Source organism: Bactrocera neohumeralis, chromosome 3 (assembly GCF_024586455.1).
Source record: "Bactrocera neohumeralis isolate Rockhampton chromosome 3, APGP_CSIRO_Bneo_wtdbg2-racon-allhic-juicebox.fasta_v2, whole genome shotgun sequence".
Classification (NCBI taxonomy): domain Eukaryota; kingdom Metazoa; phylum Arthropoda; class Insecta; order Diptera; family Tephritidae; genus Bactrocera; species Bactrocera neohumeralis.
Window position 1 is genome coordinate 39,922,254 of NC_065920.1, and position 17,105 is coordinate 39,939,358.

Consider the following 17,105-nt stretch of genomic DNA (forward strand, 5'->3'; position numbering starts at 1 on the left):
GTACATATGTATGTATGCAGCTACTATATAAAAATAAATACATTTGTATTGGTTTTGTTATTGTTATTGCCGGCTGTTTTTTGTCGTTTGCTGGCATGTTTGTTGTTTAGCCATAAGCATGCTTGGAATTTAAAAATCAACACCAATTTGAAAATAGCTAAAATCGTCGCTTTGAGAGACAAAACCACTGAATAAAACATCGATTCCTTACTGTGGTATTCCCGACATTTTTACGCTTACAAATACATGCATAACAAACTTACTAGCCTACATGCGGATATACATACATACATAAGTACATATGTACGTAAATATGTATATATTCTTTGTATGCATATTTCAAACGCCTAAAAACATTTGAACATTTGATATACATTTTATCGGTTACGCTGAATTGAGTTACTAACTTTGCTGCGCTCGCATAAATTAATTAAATTTAATGACACTCATTAAATGTTTATGTTTTTCAGCAACATGCATGTATACATGTACATACATACATATGTATGTACATATCCATATACTTAAGTATGCATATAAATACTAATAGGATTGTTATTTTAAGCGCAGTAGTTCTTTTCGCATCTAAATCGCATTCTTGTGTGTTGTTTTGAGGTATATTATATTCTTATAATATGTATGTAGTTTTGTTCACCTAACGGTCGGGTTATATATGTATATACGGTTGTCAAATATCTCCCTTCCGCAACTTCATAATACCCCCTCGTAGAATCCTCTCTCCATATTTGCGAAGAACTCAGACATCCACTATTCACAAGTCTCTTTTGAGTCCAACTTTACACCAACAAGGGCATGAACAGGAACAGGTGGTAATCACTTGGCGCTATGTCCGAGCTATATGGTGGATGCGATAAAACCTCCCATCCGAGCTCCCCCGTAGCTTCTGACGAGTCATTAACCAAGTGTGTGGTCTGGCATTGTCCTGGTGGAACACTACACCCTTCTGTTGGCCAATTCTGGACGCTTCTTGTCCATCGCTTGCTTCAAGAGGCTCAGTTGTTCGCGGTAGATGACAGATTTAAGCGTCTGGCCATATGGGAGCAGCTCATAGTGGATGATTCCATTCCAATCCCATCATCCGCTTCAAAAATGGGTCGAGTTCGTTCCGTTTCAGCAGCATATCGCAGGCGGTGATTCGGTTCTGAAGGTTTTTTTGCATCAAATCATGCGGCACCCAAACATCAAGCTTTTTTGTGCAACCAGCCTTCTGCAGATGGTTTAAAATGCTTTGGTGACTAACTCCCATCTTCTGGGCGAAGTCACGAGATGCTACATGCAGGTCTAACTCGATGTTTTCCATGATTTGATCGGTATTCGTCGTCACAGGTCTTCCGCCGGCTGGCTTATCCATGGTGTCGTTTTCACCCGCTCTGAATTGTCGGAACCATTGCTCCGCAGTTCGAAGTGATAGAGTACCATCCCCCAAAGCACCATTAATCTCACGGAACGTTTCTCTAGCGGATTTGCCTTTAACGAAGGAAAACTTTAAAATGGCGAGAATTTCTGCGTTAGTGAAATCCATGTTTACACGGCTATAACTGTTGAAGGCAATATCCAAACTAATAATGCATAGCCTAGTTTTGTAGGTTATATCAAGACCTTTCAAAAATGTATAGTATTGCCAGATATGAGCTCTGTAGCGCTTTATACTTGTACATAGCCGCGAAATTCAAAAGACAAAAATGCGGATGACAACTATGAAATATATATACATACATATATATAAATAATTAGGTTGATGAAAGGAGTTGGTCCGTCCGTCTGTACAAGCGATAACTTGAGTAAAAGTTAAGATATCTTGATAAAACATGGTACATACAAAAAAAAATCGTGGCCCGCCACATAATAGGCTTAATTTACATAACTCCTAAGCCACTAATGCTACAAGATTCAAATTCGCCTAGATCATATATTATATAGGGTTTTTCAATAGGGCTCTACAAAAGTAGACCGATAAGGACAGCAAATAACACCATATTTTTTACCGTTCTTTTGACATTTCTCTTCAATAAGGTTTGCCATTTCATCATGAAAAGATATACTATACGATCCAACAACAAGTCGGAATTATTAAAATTTACTATCGAAATTCGGATTCAGCGGCCTTAACTTTGGAATATCAACGAAATTCTTTATTTCATACTCCATGAGTCACTATTGCTTCACGAAAAAATTAAGGTTTGGTGCGGTTATTGGCCGGCGGCGTCAATGGGCCGTACTTCTTCCGTTATGATCAAGACCGGCACGTAACTGTGATTGGGAATCACTGCCGCTCAATGATAACCGAATATTTTTGATCCAAATTGGATGATATCGACTTGGACGGTATGTGGTTCCAACAGAACGGCGTCACAAGCCACACAGCGAAAATCACAATCGATTTATTGAAAACCAAGTTTGGTGAACGAAATGGCTCAGTCAATTGGCCGCCTCGGTCTTGCGATTTGACGACGTTACACTATTTCCTGCGGGGCTACGTCAAGCCAACGGCGATTGATGAACTTCATATGAATATATGAAAAAAAATTCGAAAATTGGGTTCAGGGTCTGGACTTCTGCATGCGTGCCCGTGCAAAAGAAATCGAGTTTCATATATAATGGCATATATTGTATTTTCACAGGAATAAAGAATTTATTTCATATCCAAACCAAACTTTTGTGCACTCTTATTGAAAACCCTATATTATAAGAACTCCTACCGACGGTGTAAAAATGGGTGAATAAGGTGAAATGGATGATAATCCCACTCACTCACCATGAAACGGTACGGTTAAAAACTAATAAATGTGGGATCTCAATACTAAATACGCCAAAGACATTACCCTGAGTTGGTATGGAAGGGCTTTAAAGGAGCCGGGGTCAAAGACGGACAATAATGGTGCAACCGCCGATATATGGCATACCAATGACATTCCTATGTTACAGTGTGAAGAAAGGCAAAATCGGACCACAACCACGCCTACTTCCCATAAAACAAAATTTTCAATTCAATTTGATTCTTTTACTTTCCTGTATACAAATCAAGAAGCAATTAAAATAACGAGATAAAACTTTGTATGAATAGTGCCTTTCCAGCATGTCACCATATGACCAAAAATTATCCAAATTGAACCAAAACTGTTCAATCCCCTTGGTCCGAATAGATCGTTGTCGATCTCAGTTGATTTTTTACCGAAAATATCGGTCAATATGTGAGTTAGCTTAATAAAATTGAAGTAGCGTGTTTTTATAATAATGGTTCATCTTTGTGCTTAGAATGCATAAAATTGGGTGAAAACTTGCCCTAGACCCTTATAACTAACAAGCCTTATGTACCTGAGGGTACATTTAACCGATGAAAGTTGCAAGAGTATGAAATATTCGGTCATACCCGAACTTAGCCTTTCCATATATTTTTTTTAATAAGTTAATAAAAATAAGAAAAAAATATTAACTTTGTATATTGAGTTGCCAAGAGCAAACAGCAAACATGAGACCCTACAAAATAAGAGTTGAGTCGAGTTAGCCATGTCTGTATGTTTGTGTATAACCAAAGTAGTCCTCCAGTTTTTGAGATATCTTTCTGAAATGTTTCTCCTACAGAAGCTGCTAATATATCGGAATCAAAGATAACGAACCACTTTTGCATATACATAGCTGCTATACAAACTGAACGATCGCAAGTTCAAGTTCTTTTAAGAAACCTATTAAACTTTGGTGCAAGCGAAGTTAATGTTAACGATCTAAAAAACATGTTCGGAGATTGTAGTGATACTACGAATATTAATCTATGCAAAATTTCGTGAAAATAGCTTGCAAAATAAGAAAGTTTTCACACAGAAACTTGATTTTGTTCGATCCGTTTTTATAAGAATAGTGGCATAACGATTTGTGCGATCTGAATAATTTCTGCGGAGTTTGTAACATTGTCTCGAACAACAATCCACGCCATTTTTCGTGGAGATACTCTTGTGAAATAAAAAAAAATTAAACAAGGACCTAGGTGATCGATCAGTTTGTATGGTAGTTATATCTTACAGTGGTCCGATATCCGAAATATTTCGTGTCATCAAACAAACAGTCGTCGCACTCGCGACTTGGCTCTCACGTCACTGTTGACAGTCATAACTTTGAAGTCGGAGATAATTTCGTCTATCTGGTAACCAGTAAAAACACCAACAATGTCAGCATGGAAAAGCGCAGAATAATGCCAACAGGTGTCGGACTCATTAAAGTCCTCTCTCCGTCTATAAGCTATATTCCCGTCCTGCTATATGGGGCAGAGGCATGGACGATGACAACAACTGATGAGTCGACGTTGCGAGTTTTCGAGAGAAAAGTTCTGCGAAAGATTTGTGGTCCTTTGGAAAGAAGAAGTCCCGATATCGGCGATATCGGCTTGTCAAATATATTATTGAAATTCGAAAAGAAATTTCTCCTGTATTGATCCTTGCAAGTTGCGAAAGTATAAAAAGTCTGGTTACTTCGACATGAAGATATTCCCCCGGCTAAAACTTGTTAAAAACGTGATATTGGTACCAACATATTATTAAAATAGATACATAAATGCAGGTAATAGACGAAGAAATTGTAAAAAATTTTAATTTTGACAAAATGGGGCTTCCCAAAAGATTTCGCGTATGCGAAACAAGAAATATATTTTATAGGACATTAAAAAATAATAATTAGTATCAAAAATCTTATTCATTTGAAAATTGCCTGACAAATAGTATATTTTAGAAGATTAGTTCAAAATTCATGTTTCATGTTGATCGGCTCAGCTGTTTCCGAGAAATTTTCGTCAATGACGCTGAATATTTCGTTTTGAAACAAACGTGTTTTAAGTTTTGGGAGCCGATTACACCAAGGTTCACCAAAGTTCTTACAAATACAGACGAATATTTTCATCCAATGTTAACCAGTGAGCTTGGAGTTCTTCTAATGGTCATACAGGCAGATGCTCTCAGCAGTTTTGATTCCAAATTGTTTTATGCTTTGAAAAAGATTATCATCAAATTTGATATGAGTATAGTACAAAATTAACCAGGGAAACGAAGATCTCTATATTAGGGTTAATGAAGAAGTACTGATAAAATTTTCTTCGATTGTAGGATACGATCACGTTATTTGCAAGGAAATTTAGACCGAGTGACATCGCTTTCTGATGAGAGTACAATCAATGAGTGAAACATCATCGCGCTACATTTCTAAGGGAGGTTTTAAGGGTATTTCAGAAAATATGTTTTTGCCGAAGTTACTTGCTATATGTCTATTATCATGTTTGCTTGAAATTTTAAGGTCTCTGTAACTTTTTTAATCATTTTATCTAAGTAATTTGGCATTTTGGCGAAATAGTATATAAGCAAGTAGTTCTTTCTCTGGTTTTAACTCTTATTTTATTATGTCTAACTAGCCTGGTACTAGCCTTCGTATTTTCGATGTTTTGTTTCTCTGAATGTCTTGGCTGTTGCCTTATAGTTCGTACAGTTAATCATTTCATGTGATAATTTTTGGTGTCAATATTTATTCGCTTTACAATTTCCTCAGATAAATGTATAGCTATTTAGTGCTATAAATGATTGCACAATCAATTTTACTCTTCAGACACAACCGAAGTCTGTTAACCTTTTGTGAATGGGTCTAATAATGATAAATTAATTTGAAAAGAGGTTTCCTACTCACTGAACAACATGAAATATGGTAATGGTATATAACTGTCTTTTAAGCTCTCTCACCGAAGAGCCCATAGTATTCAGGTTAAAATCTTTATACTTATATATGATTATTGTATTTTCATTAGTCTATATGCTTTTAAAGTTTATGTACATATATATTTTGTTACTTCTAACTTTACTTTTATACTGGTGTACGTACCATATGTATGTAGTTGACATATTAACTTTTACCGGTTTTATGGGCCCTTCTGTTGATCAACAGTTTAGTCAGGTAAACTTTCATTTCTTCTGCAAAAGTGATAAGGATTGAATACAAATGAGTTTCATGTTTCCTTTTAATTTGGTAGGAAATACTTTATATTATTTATATGTGTCAAAATGGGCAGAATAATGGGGAGAATTAATTTCCTTTTCTTTTAACTTCATCTGTCCGTGGAAAGGATATCTTGTTGAAATTCAATATACGTTGTAGTTGTTATAACCTCTGAAGAGGTTGGCATTGCAAATGGGCAAGCTCGGACCACTGACATGCCCATTAAACGATGTTACTTTAATATATGACACGTGACGTTTTTAATGTTTCCATCATTTTTGGCATGCTATTTATGAGATTGTGTAAAATGTTTGGACTTATATTTTGCCATGCCAGGAGGGTTAGCTCTCACAATTCATTACAGTCTTTTGAGCATCATTTTTGGCAAAATTTGCCTTTTTAAATAGCTCAAAAGTGCTCATTGTGGCACAAATGTTTGGACTCGGGCGACCACTTGACCAGTTTGATTTCTCTACTCCAAAACCACGATTTGGTTATTTTTGCGGTATGTTTCGGATCGTTATCCTATCTCCTTGCCCACGTTCGAGGCCGATTATATCCAGACTTGGTAGATATGAGTCTTCCAAAATATCAATATAATCTGTGGCACGCATTGTACCATAGATCTGCCAAAGTACACCCACCTCATTTCCGAGAAGACATTTCCAAGCCATCAGTGATCATCCACTTCTGAACCTCAATATTCGACATACAAGGTCTGTTGCAAAAGAAACAGGACTGTTAAAAAAACAACAAAAAATTAATATTTTTCAAAAGTTATATTTTTTTATTCAAAGTAGTTTCCTTGTGCTTCGATAAAGCGTTTAGCCCGTTCAATTAGCAGTTCAAATGAGTGTTTGAGGTCATTTTTCGGAATGCTCTTGAGAATATCGGTCGTCGCCTTTTGGATAGCTGAAATGTCCTGAAACCAGTGTCCTTTCATGGGCAAATGAAGTTTTCCAAATGGGTAAAAATCACAGGGTACCAGATCAGGTGAGTAGGGTGAGTGATTTAATGGTTAATATGGAGTTTTTTGTCAAAAAATCAGTGACAAGCGTCGACCGATGACACGGCGCATTATCGTGCAACAGGCGCCAGGACCCTGCCTCACGATATTGTGGTCGAGCACGACGAATGCGTGACAAAAGACGCTTCATAACACCAAGGTAAAACACAGCATTAATTGTTTGGCCAGGTGGGACGAACTCTCGGTGTACAAAACCCTCGGAATCGTAAAAACAAATCAGCATTGTTTTTATTTTTGAGGTCACAGAGGTCCTCACGACCTTCTTGGAATCGCTTAAGCCACTCATGCACATTACTACGGGAGAGGAACTGATCACCATAAACTTTTTTCATCATTTGAAATGTTTCAGTAAACGTTTTCCCAAGTTTACAACAAAATTTAATATTTGCTTTTTGCATTTTACGACCGATGACCAAAAGCTGCTGTCACGTTTTGATCGATAACATCGATTCTAGTTATCCAATTGTCTTAAAATTTTTACGAAATGTCAACAAGAGATCAAATTTTTTATTTCACATACCCACCAATAGATGGCGCCACCAGAAACAGTTATATTTAAAAGGTTCTGTTTCTTTTGCGACCGACCTTTTACACATGTTCCGATCCTGTACACCAATCCGTTTATCAGTCAATGTCCATGGGAGCCCATCTGATCTTATTCTATTAATTTTGGTTTTATCAGAACAAGTAACTTTGTTTCAATCATTGTTTGAGTTATCCCTATGATTACAGTACATGCTTTGCTTGTAACAGTACATATTTTTGACATCCGGTTGACTTTGTTCCATATGATTGGTGATTGTATGTGAGGTACCTTAATAATAATAGTTAATGGATAATATCGGATCGATACTAACCCAACTCCCTTATACTACTTAAAGGTTTACAACGAAAAACATCTTACTAAACTGATGTCCAATTTATGAATTAACAATCGAACATAAATTAGACGTATTCGTGAACCGTTTTGACCCTTACTGCCTCCGAATTTCAATTTTATTTATCACCTTTATAAGACTTTATTACTTTACCTGAGACTCCTGAGATATTCAAATTTTCCTTGTAATGAAAATAGTTTATGCACAAAAATTGGTTTAACAGTAATAAGTGAGCCTAAAAATATGCTTTAAAATGTTGTGCAGCCGTAACGGTATAACTAAATATTGAGCTGCAATATAAAATTTACAAAAAAACTAATTATTTTTAGTAGTTCAAACGTTGGTATGTAAATAAAATTATGCCAAAAATATAAAATATGAAGGTTTTGGTACTTAAATCTATGTCCTTTGCCCTGTTTTCTTGTCATGTCTAGACGTTACAATAATATGTTTTTTATTTAATAAATTTTGTGTTTTGATACCCTAAAGGGTTATATTAAGTGTCCCAATGACCCTATAAAATAAATACATATGTACATATGTATGTACATATATAAATGTTCAACATGAAAAGCTGAGTCGCTAAACCATGCCCGCCTCCCCGTGTATACGCAAACTATTCTAATAATTATTTAGATATCGATCTGAAATTTTGCACAGGTCCTTTCTCAGCTGTTCATTTGTCTAAACCGCCGGCATCGAATCACTGAAACATAAGCTGCCATACAATCTGAACTATCAAAATCAACTATATCGTATAGCTACCAAACAAACCGATCAAAAACAAATTCTTGTATGAAAGCTTTTTACATTCTTGCAACCTATTGCTAAAGAGTATAATAGTTTTTTCATCTAATGCTTGCATGTATCACCTAAAACTAAGCGAGATAGATATAGAGTTATGTATATAAATGATCAGGATGATGAGAAAAGTTGAAATCCGGTTTGAATAGATATACGCAAAGACTTTTTCGACTACCCAATATACACAACAATAAGGGGTTAAGTCAGCCGGACGTTTCAAAATCGTAATTACCAGTTATATGGAGGCTAAGGAAAGTTTTCACCCGATTTCATCAATTTTAAGGCCAAAGATCCATTATTCTCTCATTTTCATTGAGATAACTGACATATTGGCCGATATAAGCGTTATAAAGTAAACCGATAATTCGAAAATCTTTATGTTAGGTATATGGAGGCTAAGGGAAATATTAATCCGATTCAATCCATTTTTTGGCACAAGATTAAATTATTATTATTACAATTAGAGGGCGGGCCCACGCCAGTATTTTCAAAATTCTAAGCCCCATCCTAGCTATTGCTCTACCTTGTAAAAAATTACATTTTTCTACCTTAATTTAGTGCTTAGTTAAGGCATTTTATAGGTTTTCGATTAATAGTGTTTTGTGGGAATAATCCGATTACACCCATTTTCAAACGCGGAAAGAAACACGTGTACCAAGTTTCATTAAGATATCACAATTTTTACTAAAAAATCAATTCGTCTCTGTATCGATTAGTTTTAGGTAATACAAAACCCAGGTGAACAAAAAATTACACTCTACAGCAGCATGTTGCACGAGTATAAAAGTGTTGCGAAAGGATTCAACATTCATTGTTGGAGGAAATCGTGGATGGATTACAATCTTATTTGGTACTTTCTCTCATTTTTAATTATATTGCTATATTTTAGATAAGAAAAAATGCTTCTTCAGCCTAACACTTGTTAGAATGACGAAAATGGTTATAAGCAGCATAAGGGAGTTTTATATATTTTTGCCAATATTATATACAAATAACATGCCACGGACTAATGAAATTCCCCCAGGGTTTCATTAAGGGACCTCATATATAATCATATGGAGTAAAGTCAGCCGAATGTCCAAAAATCCTGGTATTAGTTTTGATAATTGGGAGCTAAGTCAAGTTTTCACTCAATTGTATCTACTTTAGGCACACTTATTCATTGTTAAGAGTAAAACACGTTCTCTTATTTCATTGAGATAATTTTTATACTCGTATTGCTTTATGTATATATTGCTGTGGGCAAAAAATAATAAAACTTTTGAATTTAATTTTCGCGCGAAAACCCATTCGTTGAAATATCTATGTGCCAAATCTCACATCAAAATAATCAATAGTGTTTAGTATAAGCTTGTCTTTCTGAAGTATATAAAGTGCATTCGGCGATTTTTACGATTAGTGAAATTATTCAACAAAGAAGTTTCATTAAATTTTGGGTGCGGAATCAAATATCTGGTGGCGAAACGTTAAGAATATTGGAAAAGGCTTTCGGTGATCATTGTTTTTCACCAGCAAGTATTTTTGATTGGTACAAATTATTTAAAGAGGGTCGAGAACGCGGTGACGACGTCCATGTCCAGGACGGCTATCTACATCAACTGATATAATTCGTAAGTTTTGCGGCAAACTTGCAGCCAGTATCGCACCGCAACCACCGCATTCGCCTGATTTAGCTCCGTGTAACTTCTGGCTATTCTGCAAACTCAAACGACCGCTCCGGTGAAACCGTTTTGAGTCAATTGAAGATATTAAAATGAATCTCTAATCGCATTGAAGACTATTCCGGAAATTGATTTTAACAACTGTTTCGAGGATTGGAAAAAACGTGTATGGTGTATAAAGTCAGCCGTAAGTTGGAAAATTGTTATATTAAGTAAAACAAGAAAAAACCTTAACTTCGGCGGCACCGAAGCTAATATTCCCTTCGCAGGTGCATTTCTTTTAGTAATTATGTGTTCAGTTTATAATATATGCTATAGTAACCGATCTGACCAATTTCTACGGAGATTACTTTAGAAAATAAGTACCAAATTTATGAAGTTCAGTCCATACAAGAACTTGATTCCGATCGTTCAGTTTATATGGAAGCTATATGCTATAGTTCCGACAAATCCTTGAAGAGAGAAAATGCAATAAAATTTCAAAAGGATATCTAAAACCAGTATATATTATACGACAGACAGACGGACATGGTTAAATCGACTCAGCTCAACATACTGATCATTTAGTATACATATACTTTATAGGGTCTCCGTCGCTTCTTTCTGGGTGTTACAAACATCGTGACAAACTTAATATACCCTGTTCAGGGTATAATTAGGTAATGGAGGCTAAGGGAAGTATTGTAATAGTATTGGTCTGATTAACCCTTTTTGAAAGTTTTCCATACATATATATTTTGATTCCGATTTTCGTAAAAAATCAAATATTGTATGGTAGCTATATAGGGGTTTAAACAGTTTTGGTTAGTTTTAACGATTTTTCTAAACAATTTCTTCGTACAATGACTGTATTAACTGATGCTTTATTCATATATGTACTGAAATCTGAAAGAATCAGGTGGAGTTTAAAATTGTGATTTTAATCCGATTTCCCCATATTAAAATAATGTTATGCACCGAAATTGATTGAAATCGTTCGAGGATGTCTGAGATATGTGATTTCACCTAAAAGTGGCGAATGCCATTTCCATTGTCCGATTTGGACACCGGCTCTTATAAACTATTTTTGGATGTAAAATGTCCTGCATGTAAAATTTAATGTTTTAGTAGTTTGCCGTTATATGGGAAGTGGGCGAGGCTATCAACCCGTTTGACTTATTTTCAGACTGTAGTTTTTTTAAGATTTTCTTGTGGCAGGTTGTTAGGAAAACTTTTTTATTTGATTTATTAAGGTTTTTGTTCGCTATGATGGGCACAATAGACCAATGGTCGCAGTGTACTTCCTCTCACAACTATCTATCTACTCGTTATGAGAGGTTTCCATAAATCGTTCTCTTTTCTTAAGGGACAAATTCCTTTGTCAGAACTAAACCTATTTTGGACTCAAGTTCGGTGCACGTTTAACAACATGATATGTTCATAATTTGAGGTTAATTATCGGATATCAGTATTAAATATGGTTTGAAGGAAACAAAAGTTATTTTGGCTAACAAAACTTAAATTTAACTTGGTTTATTGAGTGTATAATAAAAAAATTCAATCGACTACAAAGAAATTAACAAGTATGTAACAGAGAATGAGCGCAAAAAGCAGCAAGCTCTTACGGGTAAGGCCCTTTACCGTCACGGGAATCGACTGGGGGCGCCAAGTAACTGTCATGTGGTTGTACTGGTAATTCAGTACCTACTGTATCAATTGCTTTCTGCTCTGCAGCCGAGGAGGATGATGCTGAAACTGCCGAAGATTCTGTTAGCGAAATGTCATTGCTAAGTGGCAACTCTGCTAGCTTAGTAACGGGTGCGACAGAGGAAGCTGGCGCGCTCAGAGCGATTGTACGCGCGGCTTTGATGGCATATGGCACACGATTAACGACGGCATTGAACCCACTAGGCCCATCCACCGTGTAAGTAACGGTGCGCTGGAAACCATCTGGATCGACCACACTGTACGAGCCTTGCACGAAGTAGCCATCGCGGGCTTCAGCATGGGACTTAATGTCACCGGTCTCGTCATCATGCACATTGTAGCTGTAATCGTATTTGGCGGGTGGATTGTATTCCTCCACTGGTGCTGCGGTAGGTGCGGCGCGGTGGTGAGCTTGTGAGTTGAAGGATGTCTCAAGTTTGGTGAAAGTAGCATCAGATTCCGAGGCCGAAGCAGAAGCCGACGATGATGACGTGAGACCGGCAAAGTTTTGTGGGCTGTAGTCGTAGCCAGCCGGTGTGGGTACGGAGTTAGGGAGCTGCTTTTGGGCTGCGCCGTTGTTGAAATCATAGTTGCTCTGTCTCGCTGACTGCCCTTGTTGGTTCTCTGGTTGCTGTTGAGCTGCGTTGTTGTTATAATTATTCGGGTTGTAATTATAACCATTGGAATTTGGTTGTTGCTGCTGTTGTTGTTGTTGTGGTGGCGCTGGCGCATTACCGTTAAAGGCGTTGAGGGCTGCCAATGGCGCATTGTAACTGTTGGCCGGCTGCTTGACATTATCGTTGTAGCTATTTATATTATACACGCCGTTGTTTTGGTTGTTATTGCTATTGTTGCCATTATATAGATCGGGATTGTAGTTGAATTCAGCGGTAACGATTCCCTGCGTTGCTGCTGCTACGCAAATGAGGAGCACAAACTGTAACGGTAATGGAAAAGAGTTAGGAATCCTTATGAAATCGCTTAAAATTTGTATTACCTTGAAAGCCATATTTGTTAAATATATCCACTGAATGAATTACGGTTATTACAAACTGAGCGCTGACAACTCGCTCTGATTGGATGCTGTGTGTAACTGTGATCTTTCAACGAAGCACGTGAAGTATTTATAATGCAAGGGTGGCCAATAATGAAGTGGGGAATTTTCGGTCGGTCAACCAAATAAAAATAACAACAATAATAACATTAACAATGAAAACAATAACAATATATCACCGGCTACTTACATTGAACATTGTTCAATAGCAAAGAGCCTATGCGACAAAAAATTGGTTTAGTCATTGTATTACAACAATTTACTAATGTACTCCAAATATTGGTTGTTTGCTTGTAACATCAATACCAAAACTTTAGTAAAAAGAAAGAAATTCATAACCGAAATGTGTCGAAAAATCAAGTGTGCATGATAGTTACTTATGGCCCCTGCAGCTTACGTATCAATTATTTTAGGGCATTTCTTACACTTTCGGTTTCTAGTTAGTGTGAAGTTATTATGTACGAACATATGTATGTATGTACGTATGAGCTTTTGTCTATGTACCAACGTGTACTATAAATACACTAGTCAGCGTTACGCGTTTTCTTGCAGCCTATTATAAAAAAGGTGACATAGTAGAAAAAATGCTATTGAAATAATATGGGCCTTCAAATTTCCCATAAAAGAGTAAGCAAAATTCAAAGTTCGGATTTATCTATTATCAATATATATGTAAATACAACAAAGTTATTCTGAAGAGGAACCAAAATGCCACAGAAAGAGCGTCTAGTTAGTGAAGATTTTGACCTTGACTTTTCGAACACAGGAGCAACTAGAGACAGCCCGTTAAACGGCTCAGTTGACGATAAAACATTTTCTAAAAGCAACGAGCTGAACTTCGACGCGCGGGAAGAACTGCTTCAAGATATGATTTGCATCCAACAGTTTTGGCATCTTCTTAACTATATTATGTGTCATAGACTCACTTCATATCATGATTGGATTTAGATTCGAGTTCGCGATATTTATATTAAAATCAACATATTTAACTCAACTAGATCATCAAAATGGCACATCAAGTGTTAATTGAGCCCGATAGGGCGGCACTCCTATCTACCAACTAGATATTTGTAAATGATATAAACTCAACCAAAGAGGTTAAACATATAATGTTTCTTTTTTATAACATCAAGAAGTCACTCAAGAAGCGGCAATCATCAGGTATGTAAGACTTAGAGCAAATGTCTAGTTTAATTTCAATCGTGTTCAGCACTAAACCACAAATGTCAGAGATTGATACTAACATAAATGGCTTAAAAGTAGCTAGAAAGTCGGAAATGACTATTAAGGGTAATTGGGGGTTAGAGGATGGTCTGAACTGGTTGTATTAAGTTTAAGCATTACTCAAACATACTTGCGAACATGTATCCACGACAGTTTATGAAAGTAACTCCCACACTGACCGACATATTGGGCACAAAGTTAATTAGAAGAACAACACGAAAATCTTTAAATGTATATGGGACCTTGCGTAATTCATGGATCAATTTCACACATTTTCGGAATGAAGCAATAGTATGTACATATATCAAATATTATACGGTAATTTAATTAACCTATGATATCTTAGTTATTGTCCGATCCATAAGGTATAAAATCACCCGCAGGATGGAAAATCTTTATTATGGGTGATCAAAGTAGAGGTACATTTTTCAACCGCTTTTTTTTTTGCAGACCACTCGTGAGTCGTGTCAAATTGTCATTTTTTTATTCAGTATTGTTTGGCATTTCATCATGGAGAGACTTACGCCTGAACAACGTTTACAAAATTTTATTACGAATATTCACGTTCTGCAAAGAACGTGTTTCGCGCGCTTCGCTCAACTTATGGTCAACATAATCGTTCTTCTGTGTGTACTATGCGCATCACCACCAACCATCTTGAGACCCAGCATTCATTATTGAATAATATTCGATGGAGTAGACCACGTGTACATGAAGACCATGGAGAGTCGATTTGACTGCGTTCGCAGTAACTTGGACTGACATATGGAACGACTTGGCGCGTTTTCGCTTCGCTCTATGGGCTCTTGAAAAGTTCCAAGAAGATCTGACGTTTTTGAGTCAAAATTTGGGCAGCGGTGAGGCCCATTTCTGGCTCAGTTTGTATATAAACAAGCAAAATTGGTGCATTTGGGACGAAGAGCAACCTGAAGATATTCAAGAGAAGCCATTTCGTCTAGAAAAAACAACGGTTTGGTGTGGTTTGTGTGTCGGTAAAATCATCGGTCCATATTTCTTCAAAAATGATGCCGGGGCGAACGTAACCATCAATGATGACTGTTATCGCGACATGAGAGCGTACTAATGTTTCTCCAAATTTCGGTAACATGGCTCACAGATTTACCGATATTTTAGGTAGAAAGTGAAATAAGTCACTATATAGTTCATATATTTGGAAATTGTTGGAAAAAATTGTATTCTGTATATAGCGTCTAAGGAAAGAGTTAATTTTTGATAGGTCTGTTTTTATGAAAAGAACTGAGGTATGGAGAATACTATCAAAGTTCGAAAATTGTGCAGCGATTTGAGGGCTGGAAAATTTCTTATGAAAGTGACAAAGCTCTCTGTTATTTCTGTGGTAAACCTTTATCTATATTCTGAATTGTTAAGTGTTAGTATTTATGTAGTAGGTAGCGTGGTTATGTTTGGATTTTGTGAAAGTGACTCAACCGACCAGATATTCACCATGCGCCAAATCTTGGAAAAGACCCGTGAAAGGAGAATCAACACACACCACCTCTTCGTCGATTTCGCAAAACTAATACGGCTGTGTAAACTGACGTTGAGCAACACGAAGAGCTCCGTCAGAATCGGGAAGGACCTCTCCGAGCCGTTCGATACCAAACGAGGTTTCAGACAAGGCGATTCCCTATCGTGTGACTTTTTCAACCTGCTTCTGGAGAAGGTACCATCTTTTATAAGAGTGTACAGCTGCTGGCGTATGCTGATGATATTGATATCATCGGCCTTAACACCCGCGCCGTTAGTTCTGCTTTCTCCAGACTAGACAAGGAAGCAAAACAAATGGGTCTGGCAGTGAATGAGGGCAAGACGAAATATCTCCTGTCATCAAACAAACAGTCGTCGCACTCGTGACTTGGCACTCACGTCACTGTTGACTCTCATAACTTTGAAGTCGTAGATAATTTCGTCTATTTAGGAACCAGCATTAACACCACCAACAATGTCAGCCTGGAAATCCAACGCAGGATTGCTCTTGCCAACAGGTGCTACTTCGGACTGAGTAGGCAATTGAAAAGTAAAGTCCTCTCTCGACGAACAAAAGCTAAACTCTATAAGTCGCTCATAATTCCCGTCCTGCCATATGGTGCAGAGGCTTGGACGATGTCAACAACTGATGAGTCGACGTTACGAGTTTTCGAGAGAAAAATTCTGCGAAAGATTTATGGTCCTTTGCGCATTAGCCACGGCGAATATCGCATTCGATGGAACGATGAGCTGTACGAGATATACGACGACATTGACATAGTTCAGCGAATTAAAAGACAGCGGCTACGCTGGCTAGGTCATGTTGTCCGAATGGACGAAAACACTCCAGCTCTGAAAGTATTCGAAGAACTCCGTTGGAAGGACCAAGTGGAGAAGGACCTGGCTTTGCTTGGAATATCCAATTGGCGCCACGTAGCGAAAAGGAGAAACGACTGGCGCGCTGTTGTTAACTCGGCTATAATCGCGTAAGCGGTGTCTACGCCAATTAAGAAGAAGAAGAAGACTTAGAAATAATAAATCATTAAGGGTTTTCACATATCACATATATAGTAGTATATATATACCGCCTTAAATGCATTTTTAATTCATAGGTACAGCACCGGTGTAATTTGTGCTGGTATCCTGAAGGTAATATGTAACCATTTTATAACCAAACTTAAATTTTGTTTCAATATTAGTCCTTGCTATTATATTATTTTTCCTTCGCCTCTAAACTTGTGAAAAATGATGCTACGTTATTTTGCATTTTAGGTGACGAAATATTTATGTATATC

At 37.0% G+C, this 17,105-nt stretch overlaps 1 protein-coding gene across 1 annotated transcript; it reads right to left on the reverse strand.

The window, feature by feature from the left end:
- Nucleotides 1-11,958: 11,958 nt before the first annotated feature.
- On the reverse strand, nucleotides 11,959-13,053 carry LOC126752651 (cuticle protein). Its single transcript, XM_050463604.1, has 2 exons — nucleotides 13,042-13,053; nucleotides 11,959-12,981 (listed from the first exon to the last, which is right to left on the reverse strand). The coding sequence occupies exons 1-2, from the start codon at nucleotides 13,051-13,053 to the stop codon at nucleotides 11,959-11,961; spliced, it is 1,035 nt and encodes a 344-aa protein (XP_050319561.1).
- Nucleotides 13,054-17,105: the final 4,052 nt, after the last annotated feature.